We start from the raw sequence: 16,336 nt of genomic DNA, 5'->3' as shown, positions 1-16,336 counted from the left end.
TTAGCTACAGACTTTTCAGTCATAACATAAATTATTATTTATAATTAGTCACAATTTTTTCTTGTTGAACTAAAAGTGAAACTTTTTGTAGTAAAATTTGTATAACTTTCTTAATAACCTCTCATAAAAACAAAAATATTTGATAGTATTATTGGACACTAGTTAGTGAAAATATTCATTTACTATGACCCACAAATTTCATCACCATATAATTATGTATAGTGTGCGGTTGTTAATGGGGGACCATATCACTCCGGCCGGTTCTTTAGATAGTTGAGATTCCAAAACATTCAAAATTTTAGTAATAGAGACAAAATCCAAAACTCATTATTGATTATACACTCTTTATTAGTGGAGCTCAATTTAAATTGAGAAGATGAGAATAATGAATGAGTACCGGCAATTTTTTATTTTGAAACCGTACGGCAAAGTTATTAATGGCTACAATTCAATGGAGCGTTGTTATTGGTATAGCACTTTATAATTAATTAATAATATTTTTAAATTTTATTTTTTTATTATTTAATTATACTAATTTAATAATTTTTATTACAGTTCTATATTAAATTATAGGCTAATTAGTAATTTTTCCTTCGGAACTTTGATATGCACCAAATCATGTTTCCTAAATTTTTTTGACCATTAAAAATTTCCTCTGAACTATTGAGATTGTTAGATTTAAGGACTTTTGTCTAATTTTGGTAAAAAAATTATAACATGGATGGAAGTTCAAGGGGCATGATTTAGTATATATCAAAGTTTGAGGGACATGATTTGATAGATATCAAAGTTTGGGGAGCATGGTTTAGTACATAAACAATCACTGAAACAGTAAAATTGAATGAAATTAAACAAAAGTCTTTAAATTTAACAATCTCAATAGTTTGGGGGAAATTTTTAACGACCAAAAAGATTTAGGGAACACGATTTAGTACATATCAAAATTCAGGGAAAAAAATTACTAATTAACCTAAATTATATAAAACTCGATACTTATTTACACTAATAAAAATATAAGACGGACAAATAATATTTTTTATCATTTCTCTTTTCTACGAGGACGTCACTAATAGTTGCAATAATTCCACCCTCTCTTGTTTGCAACTACATTAATTAATCAAGAAATGTTTGAATTTAATACATATATGACACTTCAAACTAAAGTTACTTAATTAATCAGTTCCACTTCAACTTAATAAAAAAGAAACAAAAACAAAATACGTCCCCATCAGACTATAGGACAAGAGATCACCACTCCTCCTAATAATAGCAAATAAATATACAAAAAAAAAAAAAATTCAAAATCTGATTCTTCTGAACACTACCCACATGGGAATTTTTGTGTGTATAGCTACAATATGTGGAAACAGCAAATACATATACAGTCAAACCTAATGAATGAATGGTCACTAATATCCATAAATAAGGATATTTATTGATATTATTATTTTTGAAAATATTTAATTTTTATTGGGTTGTGGTCCGTTGGTTGAAGGGGAGACAACATAAGTATATTTCTGTACCCAAACACACATTAATTTAATAATGATATGATATGGGAATATGCAGTAAGTCCACAGATTTTCTTCCAAATTCATCAGTTTGATAGCAATTTTTCATAGCAGTAGCCGTGCATTGTATCGCCTGCAATGTTATTTTCTGAGTGGTCCATTTATTATTAATAAGATTTTTGAAAGAGTAGCTAGAAAAAAAATATAAAGGAAAAAGGGATCATGAACATAATGTTATATATATATTGGAAAAATGAAGAGTGATTTTTCATTGTTTTTAACTTTATTCATTGAAGAAGGACGTAGACAAGTCGATTACATTTCTGGCTATAGTTGCTGTTTGGGAACAAATTAATTAATTTCATATGTATGTACATTTGGTTGGTTGGTTTATAATGTTGGAAAAGTATACTCAATATGTTGGGGGGAACATATACACTTTCATATGTCTTTTTTTTTTTTTTACCAATTTTATATGCTTATGTTTTGTCCAAAACAATACCAACAAAATTTGTATTTATATAAATTAAAATAAATAAATTAATTAAAAGAGCTTCTATGCATACCACATATATATGTATGTTTTTTCTATATAAATATATACATAATTACACACTACTTACATAAGTGTTCATGCTATTTATATATATATATATATGGGTGACTATTTAATGGTTACATTTTTATTGTAACCATATGGTTACATTTTTTTTTAACTTGTAATAGCAGGTTACTAATAGGTAGACTTTCCTTTTTTAGATTTAATTAATTATAATTAACTATTTTTATAAAATAATTAATTAAATAGTAGACATTCCTTTTTTAGAATTATTTAATTATAATTAACTATTTTCTTAAAGTAATTAATTAAATATTTAACAAGACCTCTTTTAGCAATTAATATTTATATTTAAATCCTTACTTGAATTATTTTAATAATTAAGCCATTTAATTATAATATTTACAATAAAATTTATTTTTTTACAAAGATTAAACTTCTTTTGACACAAATTAAAATTCTCTTCTTATAATAAATTTTCACATGATTAATTATTTTTAAATGATATTTAATTATTTTGTAGCAATTATATGAACTAAGTATGAGGCCTCAAGCTAATCAATCGATAACAAGCGCAGCCATTTTTTTTTCTAAAAAATCCTTCAACTTATTTCATTTTTTACTTTTTAAATATTTAAACAAAAAAATTAAATAATTAAGTGTAATAATTTAAAATTAAGATTACAAGTATAATAAAATTTAAATTATGAAATTATATGTATATAATTTTAAATTATAAAAAGTTTTGCTATAAAATTTTAAATAATTTAAGTATAAAAAAATAAATTGCTAAAAGATCCTTATATAGTAATAAATTGCAAAAAATTAATTAATAATTATAATTAATTTAATTTTAAAATATAATTAATCTTAATTAAAGTTTTATAAGTAAATAAATGATTAGGTCACTTTCAGGTTACAAGTTATTTATTATTTATTTTTATTTAATTTCTAAATTAATCACAACCATTTAATAGTAATCCAATGACTTAAAAAAATGTAACCATGATGGTTACAATAAAAATGTAACCATTGAAACCTCTTCCATATATATATATGATTATTGAAAGAAAAGAGATAATTTCACTATAAATGGGAAGCTAATTTTCATGTTCATATTGGCAAATAAATAGGAAAAGAAATGACTTTTTTTGGAGAGGAAAGAAGGGAGAAGTGTTATTGGAGTCCAAAGAATTAATTAATCCTCAACAAAAAATTGATTTATTTTGCCTTTCACATAGAATTTGCTGTGAAAATTACTACTGCACTAGCATTAATTATAAAAAAAAAAAAGAGAGAGAATTTGTTAAACTTTCAAAACAAAAAAAAAAAAAGAATTTGAACTTGTGTGGAAAAAATATACTACACTTAACTAGCTAATTAAGAACATTTAAAAAAAAAAATTAACGGAAACGAAAAAACAAAATAAATCCCGACAAAAATAAATTACAACATCAAAATAATAATATATCATACACAAGTAAATAAATTTGACAAATGCATAATATAAATAATTTCCAATAGTAATATAAGTTTTTTCTTTTTCTTTTTGGTTTTGAGATGAATGAAAGATAAATAAAGTTATATGATTTATGAGGTTGTAAGACACGCGCGTGCTTTGAAACGTAGGTAGGTGTATGCGTGTAGATGTATACATAGCAGGTAAAAATAATTGTACACACAAATTAATCAAATAATAATAATATTAAGAAAAATGCTAAAAATATTAATATAATAATTTTTAAAAAATATTATCTAACTAATATTAAAATAATAAATTTAAAAAATATTAAGTAGGATTAATAATCAATAACAATACTCTAAATAATAATAATAATAATAATAATAATAATAATAATAATAATAATAACCTTAAAAAAAATAATAAATAATAATAATGAGAAGTGGTCTTGGTTTCATAAAATCATCATAACACACACAAACACAAATACCCTTTCTCTCTATCTCTAGAATATGTGTCAGAAAGACCAAAAGAAAACCTAGCTAGCTAGCTAGGGTAATTTTTTTTTTTTTTTTGATTTAAGCGTTTATATATTACAACATGTTTTACTTGGGACTCGAACCCAGGACCTCCAACACTCACACACCCACCTATGGCCACTTGAGCTAGTCCCAAGTGGTTAGCTAGCTAGGGTAATTAGGTTTTGCTATATATAGATAGTTATATATATATAATTATCTTAGTAGTGATGATCATATATATATATATATAATGATAATAATGATGATGATATATAATTATCAGCCTTGGCCACCAGCAGCAGCAGCCTTAGCCTTAGATTCAACGCCAGAAACCAAAAAAAGAAGAAAAAAAAAAAAGAAATGATGATGATGATGATGAGTAGTATTAGTCGAGCACCATCATTGCTTCCACTTCTACTTGTTCAATATCATCTTCTTCTTCAAACCCATCTCCTTCTCCTTCTTATCATCTTCATCATTACACCAACAACCATTATTACTTATCAAAAGAAAGTAAACATTATTATTATTATTATTATTACAAATACCAATGATGATGAAGATGGTAATAATGGCTCAACGAGGCAGCACAAAGGAATAATAGTCTTTCTTCTCTTGTTATTCGATCTTATATATTTCCTTGAGGAGTGTATATAGTACTAGTTGTGTGTATATATATATTTTTGGTATATATATATATGCTAGCTTGTACTTTATATTATGAATTATTATTAGGTACCACTACAGAAGCTCAGGCTCTTTTGTTTGAATATATAGTAATTATATTCCAAAGGTCGACTTTTGTTTGGGGAATCAAGCATCTTGGTCCGATGATTTGCTACCACCAAATCAACTACTTCTCATATAGTATTAATATCAAGTAATACTCTTTCTCTTCTTCTTCTTCTTCTTAATTAGAATATTAATTTGATTATATTAGGATGATGTTGTATTTTGGTTAATTTTACCTAGATCCCTTTGTTGATTTATTTATCAATATATGGGGGTACTTGGTCTGTTATGGGATTATAATAATTCTGGGATTTTTGTGTTTTATTATTATGTAAAATAACTATAAAAGTTGTATTAATATGTTAAGACCTTGTTATATATAAATCAAGGGTTGTTGCTTTAATTAGTTATTTGATCTGTATATGTAGTTTTTGAATCTCATATATTATATATCTTTGATTTTAAGTAATTATAGACTAATTTGATGGAGGACTTTCTCTTTGTTCAAGTATATATATATATTTATATCATTAATATAATTAGGGTTTCTAGTACTTTAATCAACTTAATTTTGTCAAACTTCACCAGACCCATTTACTGAACTAGCTAGTAATCCATAGTATATACAACAATTAATTAAAGCTATAGTCACAAAGTCTATGAACTAGCATCATATATATAGTATATATATATATCATATATGCATCTATATAATTATTACCCAACCTGAATCAATGTATAACTTAATAACAAGAGAAACAACACACACAAGTATATATATATAATTCCATACCATTATCATATAATTATATGTACAAATTTATGTTTCGAAGCTAGGTAACTATACATATGTATAATTTTCCACTTATATATAATAATAGAGTATGTAATCTTACATAATAAAGATAATCATCTATCATGATGAGATCTTGCTGATTATATTCCGTTTTCGAATTCAGAGAACTAATGGAAATTTATAATTTGCATGCAAATGCAAACTAATAGTAGTAGTAGTAATCTCTTTTGCTTTGGAACATAATTATTTTTGTATATATATTTATGATCTCTCTCTATATATATTCATCAATATTTCGTAAATGCTTGATCAAAATTAATCTCGTACACATATATACATATATATATATATAGATCATAATATTATATATATCCTCTTATATATATCATATATCTTAGCGACTTAATTAGCCACCATTCAATTCACTCTCTCTATCTCTGATCTCTTAGTATGAATTAATGTATAGTGTCCTACATGTCTTTACAAAACCAATATATTAATGTTTGTACAAATTGTACTGTACACATCAAAAATGAAATGTTTAATCCAGAAAGGGTTAGAGTCGAGACTAGCTAGCTTTGTATATATTCTGGTAGTGGTAACACAATATACATATGCTGGTTCAAATTTGGAATTAGCTTATGTAAGCATACGTAGTTTAAATATATATAAGGACCATATATATATATATATATTGAGGTGTATTCTCCATACATGTATTAGAAATGTGAAAATGTTGTTTGTATAAATTTGTAGAAATATATAAACCCACGTCGTCCATATCACAAATAGGAAAAACTTAAGGTACAATAATATATATACTTGAACAAATTTTACTAATTGCATATAAAAATAATTCACCAAATCCTACCTGTAAGTGTATAACAGCTATACCTAGTTGTACTATAGCTACGGTAATTTCTTCTTGTATATTATATAAATTTAATTATAGGCAAAGTTTTTTTTTAAAGTTACACCCTAAAATTCACTACAAATTTTTTTATTTAATTTTAGTCTAATAAAATTTGTGATTAAAAGTATAAAAATTGTAATTAATTATAGATTGTCATTTTTATATTATAGTTAAACAATATTTAGTTATAAAAAGTATAATTTGTTGTGAGTACTTAATTGTATTTTTAGTTACAATAAACATTTTGACTAAAATTAAAGTAGTGACAATTTATATTTAAATAATATGTTTTAGTCACAAGTAATTTTTTGTTGTGATTAAATACTTGTCATTAAAATTAATAAGCTCTTTCGATATTTGTTTATAAAATTTCAAACACTTTATAATATTTAGATATTTTGTTGTATACGTACATAATTATTTTTCTTATACAAGTAGTAAATAATTATTTAAATTTATTTTTTAATACCGTTAATTATTTGAATTTTTTTAAAATTTTACATGTAATTTTAAATAGCTGTAAAGTATCTGATTTAATTAATATTTTTTTTAAGATTCTGAAATAGATAAAGAAGTCTAGTAAAATATGGTGTATATTACATAAATTTCCTTAATTATATTAGATGTTATATTAATTAAACTAACTGGTCATGATGTACTATATAGATGTGGTGGGTTGAATTGGTTGGTCTGAAAATGAGGACCCTTTTTGCCAGAGGACAATTATAACTTTATTGTTTAGCAGCAAAGCAAAGATTTCTATAACAAAAAAAAAGAGCTTTAAAAGAGTCATGATGAGGGGGTTGGGGTTGGGATAAATGCTTTTGATGAAAGTGGGCATCATACTCATACATTCCAAGATATAATATTAATTATTTGTCAGTTGTAAAACCAAAAAAAGTACTCAATACGTTTGGGTTTGGTTTTGTACTTTGGACCTGAATTTAATGTCCATTTTGTCTTCTGTCTATAGATCACTCTTCACCCCTTTTCCCACCTCCAAAGTATTATAATAAACTAATACAATATATATTATGTCTTCAAACATATATATATGCTATGCTAATATCATAAATTAACATAGTTATATATATGTTATGGGTCCCAACATTAATATATACATGTAATGAAGTTGAGCTTCAAGTCTAGAAAGCTATTGGTAATTTGGTACACTATAATATATGCACACAATATTGTACAATGCCCCACATCTTAAACGGTTTGGTGAGAATTTTTAATAATCATCTATCCATGACTGAGATAATAAAGAACTAAATATTCAATTTTATTTTGAATGTGTGGGATATATTATTTTATAAGAATAGAGCCCTCAAAAAACTTATATTGGAAACGTTTTTTTTTTTCTTTCATAAAAATATATTAGAAACTTGAAATTAACATGTATGTGGGTGATTGTAAAAATTAAGAACATTCCTATATGGTACTTAGTGTTTAACACTATAACTCTATATAATTAATTAGTAATTTTGAGCCATTATTGAAATGCTACTAGCACTTTAAAGTGCCACTTAGCCTGATTTTTTATTAACAGAAACTTAAAAGAATCAAGTGATGATTGTGGCTATGTATATTTATATATTTTGGTATAAAAATGGGGATGACTTTCAAATTAAATGCAGACCAGTCTATCCCATATATTTTCCTTATTAATTTGGCATCAATTACTTAAAATATGCCTATGACATCAATTTTCATGAAATAGCTGAAATTAAGAGGTAGGTAGGTAGAACAGTAGAACCTCAGTTATTCACTGCTTTGTCTCAGTAGTCTCTCTTAATTAGCAATTAGTTACCGGTTACCTGTCTTTAAATTAATTATTGAGTTATACTATTCACTCTGCTGATGGACTCCTTTTCGCTGCTGCCCCAACCAATTATGCTCTTGTTGCTCTTTTGTCTTCAATTTTGAATTGTCTATATTTTTAAATTAAATCTCAAAAATAGTGAAACATTTATTAAGAAGAAGTAAAATTCCAAGACTTGTTCTTCCTCTCCTAATTAAACCTCATTCGGATAAAACTTACTTGAGTTTTGGGCCGAAAGGTCACTTAATGTAAATGGCATGGGCCTAGTACTGATCAATCACCGTCTAGATCCAAGCCCACCAGCAAGTCATGGATAATGATATATTAGGTAGTTGGACATGAACAATGTTATTTTTATTAAGAAAACTTGACTGAATTCACCCTTTTATTAATATTATTTTAATCACAATCTTTACTATTTCTTGATGCCACGCCATTGCGTTAGATATATATTGACAATAGTTGGAATGATTTTTTGTCTATGAAATTTATCATTATGGTAGAACTGTGGTGTTGGTTCTAATACCAACTTAAGAGCATGGTACATTTGGAAATATTTCACTGGCTTTGAAGACCGTTATGTTAGTTGCTTCTTAATATTCTACTATGTTTGCAAGCTATAAACAGAGTTCTATTCATATGATTTTTGGCAGAGAGAGAGAGAGAGACAAGTCAGGAAGAATGAGTTTCGTTTCAATGCTTATTTAGTGTTCAGAATTCAATTGTGGTCTTATTTAGTGTTCAGAATTCAATTGTGGTCATGATCCAAATACATATTTTATTCATTTCAATAATTCATATTTAATGAAGGTTCCATCTTAAAAAGTAGAAACCTCCTAAAGTTTTGTAATTTCAAACAGAGATATTTAGGTCATAGACTAGTGGCAACTTTGTTCAATATAAAATTGCTTCATTATAGTGATATTTCTCTGTTTTCATATTATTTCTTATAATAATTAAGAATTTACAAAAAAAATAAAACAAATGGTTAGATTGCATATGCGTGGGGACCGTCGTAAGTCACTAGAAAGTGCCATTCTTAAACCCTCATAGGGTCACATGCCTGCCTAAGCCAACACCTCTAACCCCCCTTAGGGTTGGCGGCATGCGGTGGTTCAAGACTTCGGCCACTAGATGAGCACGGTTCCAGATGACTACGGCCACTAGATGAGCACGGTTCCAGATGACTACGGCCCCATTCATGCGCATTCTAACAATTTATTACCCCACTTGGTTACAGGCCCACGTGACTAGACCCGGTGATGAGATTTTGTAAAATGACGTATATAAGGATTCTGAAAAAAGTACATTTGCCCGATGTGGGACTTCCAACAATATATCATTCGCTATTTAGCTCAAATAAAAGCGTCAGCGTTAACAGCTGTGTCGTTTTGATTGGTTCAAATTTCAAATTTATTTAAATAAATAAATAAAATAAAATTAACAGTACTAACTGTATTAGTGTTTGCTAATATCTCTATATGTGTAGTTTTCAACTTATAATAATAGAGTAAATAATCTTCTTAAAAGATAATTATCATAATGAGATCGATCTTGCTGATTATACTGATCTAGATCGTTTTCGAATTTAAAGAACTAATTAATGGATTTATAATTTGCATGCAAATGCAAGTAATAAGTAGTAGTAATCTCTTTTGCATTGGAACATAATTATTTTTATAAATTTATATATTGAGGTGTATTCTCCAATCTCCATACATGTATTAGAAATGTGAAAATGTTGTTGGTAAATTGTAGTTAGGTTTGTTTGATCAAATTCAAAACTCAATCTCAGCCATCCATATACTGTCTTCTCCCTTTCGGTTTCGCTAAATTTCTCTGTTTTCTGATTCAATTTTTTCCGGCCATTTATTAATTTGGGTAAGTTTCTTCTGCGTTCTTTTAGCTGTTATAATTTTTGCTTAGCTGAATTTGTTTTTTGTTAATCTGATTTGTATTTCGTTGTGTTTTTCTTTTAAAAATTGGTTCTTTAATATACCCTTAAAAATGGTTCTTAATTGTATTTTAATGTTTAGCTTTCTGTTTGGTTACTGGGAAATTAAAGTATAAAAACAATAAAGAAATTTTATCACTTTTTCAACATTCGGTCTGCTTAATTTCGACCCTGTATTATTTTTCGTTATTTTATTGCTTATAATGTATGTTCCAAATTCTTAATTTTTTTAATTATCTTTTGCTAATCCCATGAAAAACACACTGAAATAGAATCCCAAACAAGCACCAAAACCATTGCCTCAAATTTTATTTAAGAGCTAAACAATCACACAATTATCACAAATTAAAACAACCCCAAATTAATTTTATAGCTATAGAATTATATAATTACAAAATACTCAAATGATTTAAATTTCAAATGAATAAATCTAATCTAACATGCCTTGATAGATGGATTACTATTAGAAGGAGACCCAGAGCTACCAGACCCATTCTTGCCACAATCTTTTCCATTTCTTGAACCCAAAGCTATCAAAAACTTCTCATTCCATCTGCGACCACCATTGCTAGCCTTCACCGTCGCCGGGGGCTGACGGTCACGGCAGAGATGATCGGCCGGAAATCGGTGCTTTAGACAGACCTTAATCTGACAAGTTTTGCAAGTACTGGTGTTCGAAAAAGTCAAAATCTCCTTGCATCGCTTGACAGGGCAAGTGGGTTTTTTCTTGTTTCGGGGATCGCAGTTACCGGAACTCATGTGCTTCTCCATCAAAAGCTTCTCGTCTTGGCCGGTGGTTTCTATGGCCGTAGAACAGGTTTCGCAAACGATGACCTTTCTGCTGTTGTGATCAGGTTTGGGACAGTTATGAGATTTGTGAGAACGATGCTCTAAACAAAATACCTGTTCGATCAGAGTTAATTAATTAATAAAGAATCGAATAAATAATTGAGAATGATGAATTTTAGGGGTTGAAATTAATGCTAACCTTGTTACAATTATCGCAGTTGAAGGGAAGAAAATCTAATTGGTTGCAATCGGAGTTTTGGCAATGTCTTCCCAAATCAGGGAATGCTTCTGTTCCTCCTCCTCCGCCCATTGATTGATTTTCAAGTTTTTTTTTTTTTAAAAAAAAAAATTTAAAAGAAGAATTTGTGAGAAAGATTTAGGTTGAAAAATATGAGAAATATTGTGAAGAAGTAGTAATGTTTAATGGTTTATTATAATAAATGAGAAAAAAAAAGATGAGAATTGGGTAATTGACTTGGGGCGTAAGCCAAGAACAGATTACACCGCCATTGTTAAGTAACGCGGTTTATTTTTCGCGTTTTCAAAATTGCCACATCATTTTTTTTGTTTATTTCAAATAAATGTTTGGACACGTCATTGATGATGGAATTTATCTTTTTTGTTTTCTAATTTTTATTATTTTTATAATTAGAATTTTTTAAATTATTTTATTTTTTTATAGTCCTCATTAAAGATATTTTATCAAATTTTAAAAAATTCAAAAAATTTAACAAGCTGAAATTACAGGTGAGATATTTTGGACTAACAAATTCTCATAAATGCTGAAACAAATATAAATACATTGATGGACTCTGAAACAAATTGCAGGAGCTAATTACAACCTCTTAGTCAATCTTCCGAAATCAAATACCGAAATATTTTTCTTTCAATTTTTTTCATAGCGGTATTATTCATTAAAGTTACAGTATTATCCCAGTAAATTTTTGAAAAATTCTGAATAGTTTACATGTATCGAAAACAGAGTTTCTAATATTTTCTTTTACCACGATCAGTATGTTCAAAAAACTTTAAACGTATTTTCGGCACTGTACTATTCAAAATTTTTTAAAAATTTACAGGGATTATGTTGTAAGCATAACAAACACCGTTATAAAAAAAATTGAAAAAAAGTATTTCGACATATGTTTTTGGACGTGAAAGTTGACAAAGAGGTTGTAATAGGAGGTTGACGGTAGCAATTCTCTAAGTTTCTTATTGTGAGAAATTCTTAATTTATTTGTTGTAGGGAGAAATTTATGTTACCTAATCAAACAACTGAAAGAAAATAAAAAAAAAGTGAGCAACTGAGTTACATCCAGCCAGTTTAAGTCAAAGAAAACAAATTAAAAAAATGGAAAATAAAAAGTACTACGAGCATGTTTGGTATTGTTTTCTGTTTTTTGTTTTCAAAAAAATGTTTGAGAAAAATGAGTACAAAAATAGTTTTTAAAGTTTTCTTAAAACAATATTGACCAAAAGTGAATTGTTTTTTAAAACAAAAAACAACATTTTGTTATTTTCAAAATTTTTGTTTTTTGTAATTTTTGTTTTTAAAATAAATAACAGTTTTTTAATTATGATGTCAAACATGCACTATATCTCTTTAATTTTTTCCACCTACTCTACTAGAAATTTCTTGATTTCTGCCAAGGAGACTTTTGCAATGGGCTATGGCACCCAAACCAATTGAGTTAATAAATAAAATAGAAATAAAAAAATACCATCGCTCTGGTTTTTTTCTAATTAAAGAAACCTTATTCTTTTCGCAACTTGGTATGGTCAATACCTAGTTGGGGTGGCACGCAAAAAAATTCTAAATTTAGCAACAACAATCTAAATAAAACGGAATTCTATTGAAAGTACATCAAAGTTAAGAAGTAACTTAGTCCTTAAAAAAAAAAAAAGAGAGAGAGAGAAAAGTTAAGATTACGAAGTAAGATCAACACGTTAAGGAAAACTTATGCTCAAGAAACAAAAAGAAGATGTATGCGAATGAGATATCGAGTAAAAAGAGTTTTGTCGATCAAGAAATTCAGCACTAGAGTGCAAAATGCAATGTTTCCTTGATCCACCATTTTATAAGAGTGAGTTATTAAAATTGATTAAGAAACTAAAGAGGGGAACCGAAAAATAAGTGGAAAAGGCAAAGGTCTTTTGGCTCGAGTCTATAGTAGTCGTGGTAGTAATGTCCCGAAAATTACTTTTTCCTAAAAAAATATTTAGATACAAGTTTTAGTTTTAAGTTATGACTATAAATATATTTAGTGATAATTAATTGTAATTTTTGTGACTTAAATTTGTAATTAAAAGTAAGATTTTTTAGGAGAAACTAATTCGGGTGCACTAACTAATTATTAATTTCGAGATTATTTTTTAGTCCACTTTATAGAATTAAAGAATTACATTTATAATTTCCCTTATGTATAAATCACAGATTTTGTTTAACCAAATCCAATTAAACTTTTAAGTAGTGTATAATAATTCTACGGCAATTGATTATAAACGAAACGAAAAAAATGCAAATAAAATAAACTAAAAAACTAATATATTAATATAAAAAAAGAAAAAACCAGTACGTAACAATAATAATTGAGTAAAAAATAAATAGAAAAAAATAACTAAAAAAGCTAATTTGTGTCTAAATTAATATATCTAAATATTAATGCCCAAATATAAAAGGGTTGAATTGAATGAATTAATCAAACTCTGTCAGCGGCAGAGAGCTCGACTTCACCACTTCCCTTCTTAGGAGTTGTACCATAGTAGCATGCGTACAAGATGAGTTGAACAGCCCCAGAAATTGCACCCAACCCATTGCTTACCAAGACATAGATATCCAACTTGATTAGGGCATAAGCAGTCCAGCAAGAACCGTTGAGGAAATTGGTCAAAGATAAGTAAAAGGGCATGTACTCCACGCTCTTTGTTTTGATAACTTTTGACTGTACGTACGTGTAATTAATTCAGTCACTTATATATATATATATATATATGTATAGATAGATATGATAAAGAGAGAGAAAAGGGTGTGTTTGTTACCATGATAGTGAGTGGAGAAGTGTACATAATGATGTTGAAAATATCACAAAGAATCCCAACAAATAGAGACCTTCTTGTAGTGCCATGGAAAACCAAGAGTCCTAAGGCAACCACCCCTCCGAAGAAAACAAGCTCAAAAAATAACCATCTCACTACCTTTCTCTGAAATATATATATATAAATATTAGTACTTATTATAAACTTCACATGGCAATAATATGACATGATGTATGTTAATAATGTTATATACTACTTACACGTCCTTCAGTGGTAGCATAGATGAAAAAAATGGTAAGGTAAATGAGTTCAAGGACAAGGCCAACTGAGTTGATAGTGACGACAAGGAGGCTGTCAGGGTGAATAAAGGGCATCCCGTAGAAGATCCATAGGGCACAATTAAGCACTGTTGCTAGATAAGGATCTGGCTTGAATTCCTCCACTGCCTTACTCTTGATGATTCTCCAAAATGTTGGGCTGCAATAATACACATCACCATTCATTATTCATTTACATATTTAGTACAACACAATTATAAATTGGTGAAAGTAAAGGTATTAGTAGTATAACACCTTTTAATGTTTTATATGGTTTTTACTAATAACATTATATAGTCATGTAAAATGAATGACAGGCCAAGTGTGTGAGAGATTGAGGGAATTGATATTCTAGAAGCAAAAAAGGGAAAATTAAATAATTAAAATAATTTGTGATTATGTATGAATTTATTAATGTACTTAAAAAAGGGAAAGATTTATTGACAACTGTTAAAGGGTTGTTAAGCTTCTTAACAACAAATTGTTAAACTCCTTAACAACAAAGATTTTTTTTTTTTGTTTTTTTGAAATTACTCATAATATATCTTGCCTAATCATAAACTCTTTCCATAAATATGGCAAGAGTTTGGTAATTGTAAGTGTTTAACTTATTTCATTCAATTGAAAAAAGGTTAGGTGAGTAGTATTGGCGGATATCTGGACGTGATCTAATATGCGTGGGCTCTAATTTAACATGCAATAATACACTATTCGTAATTCAATTTAATTAATTAATGATTAAATATATAACAGCATACGAACAAAACTATCCATGTTTTGAGTTTTTATTTTTAAGTAGAGAAAGAGAGAGAGAGTTACACTGGGGAAAGAAACAGGCCGAAGGAGATAACATTCCCTGTGCAGAGATCAAACAAACAAAAATCATACATAAATAAATTAATAATATTTATAGTACTAATCATTACCAAATACACCATATAGAAGAGATATATAATAATCACTACTATAAATAAGCAGGACAACCCTATATATGTTAATTTGGGCTCGGTGGAAAAGTTAAATTGTTAGGATTAGAGTAATTATTACTCTAATAAATTAATTAGTTCAATGAAGTACGTGCAACATCATATAATATTATGAGTACTATTTAAGATAATATATCTATACAATTACCATAATAATCGATTAGTCTATATAGTCTACTCAATCACTATACAATTATATATAGACAATACATATAAATGATAATATCAGTATAATATAGTATAGTATATATATATATAGTACAGTACTGACCAATGATACCGACGACATTCCGGGCAGCTTCGGCGCTCATCACCATCTTGGATTATTATGAGAGAGAACGAATGAGATATTAATTAAGAATATGAGAGAAAGGGTTATTATGAGAAAGAGATGATGATCCAGGGTTTGGTGAATATGATTATATATATATAATTTTACTTTGAAAGATTTAAGAGAATGAGATATTTTCTCCGGATAAAAATGTATCTATTTATTAAAAAATTAAAAAAACTAAGTGTTATATATTAGTAAATGACGAAATTAATTATATGCTAAAGATCATCATCAAATAATTTTAAATAATTTTAAATTTAGATATGTGAAGATATGATATACTTTAGTAAAGAAAGAAAATCTTGTTTTATTTTTTCTTTTTTTTTTAAAAAAAAAAATTTGAATTTATATTTGATAGTGTATTTGAAATTAATTTTTTTTTTTTGAAAGTAACAAAAGATCAGAATTCTGTTAAATATCTGTTATATATATCTGTTAAATATATTTATTATTATTTACCATAGCGATACTTTTTAAAATAAATATAAAAAAAGGGATTAGTAACCATTTCTTTTCAAATAAAAACAATAAAAAATAGATTCTAATATAAATATCTAATTTTTAAGCCTTTATATATTATTTAAAAAAAAAATATAACAAT

General features: G+C 27.2%; 2 protein-coding genes across 2 annotated transcripts; both read right to left on the bottom strand.

Moving 5' to 3' along the window:
- Positions 1-10,556: 10,556 nt before the first annotated feature.
- On the bottom strand, positions 10,557-11,605 carry LOC133030013 (zinc finger AN1 domain-containing stress-associated protein 12). The gene is made up of 2 exons (XM_061102190.1): positions 11,262-11,605; positions 10,557-11,176 (listed from the first exon to the last, which is right to left on the bottom strand). Exons 1-2 carry the CDS (start codon positions 11,370-11,372, stop codon positions 10,709-10,711), a joined length of 579 nt encoding a protein of 192 aa, XP_060958173.1. The 5' UTR covers positions 11,373-11,605; the 3' UTR covers positions 10,557-10,708.
- A 1,985-nt stretch (positions 11,606-13,590) lies between these two features.
- LOC133030012 (bidirectional sugar transporter SWEET6b-like) lies at positions 13,591-15,803 on the bottom strand. The gene is made up of 5 exons (XM_061102189.1): positions 15,673-15,803; positions 15,235-15,271; positions 14,359-14,575; positions 14,102-14,263; positions 13,591-14,004 (listed from the first exon to the last, which is right to left on the bottom strand). The coding sequence occupies exons 1-5, from the start codon at positions 15,716-15,718 to the stop codon at positions 13,762-13,764; spliced, it is 705 nt and encodes a 234-aa protein (XP_060958172.1). The 5' UTR covers positions 15,719-15,803; the 3' UTR covers positions 13,591-13,761.
- Between the last annotated feature and the right edge of the window lie 533 nt (positions 15,804-16,336).

Source organism: Cannabis sativa, chromosome 8, assembly GCF_029168945.1.
Source record: "Cannabis sativa cultivar Pink pepper isolate KNU-18-1 chromosome 8, ASM2916894v1, whole genome shotgun sequence".
NCBI classification, from domain to species: Eukaryota; Viridiplantae; Streptophyta; class Magnoliopsida; order Rosales; family Cannabaceae; genus Cannabis; species Cannabis sativa.
Note: the sequence above shows the minus strand (reverse complement) of the source record. Positions and strands in the feature narration are given on the sequence as shown.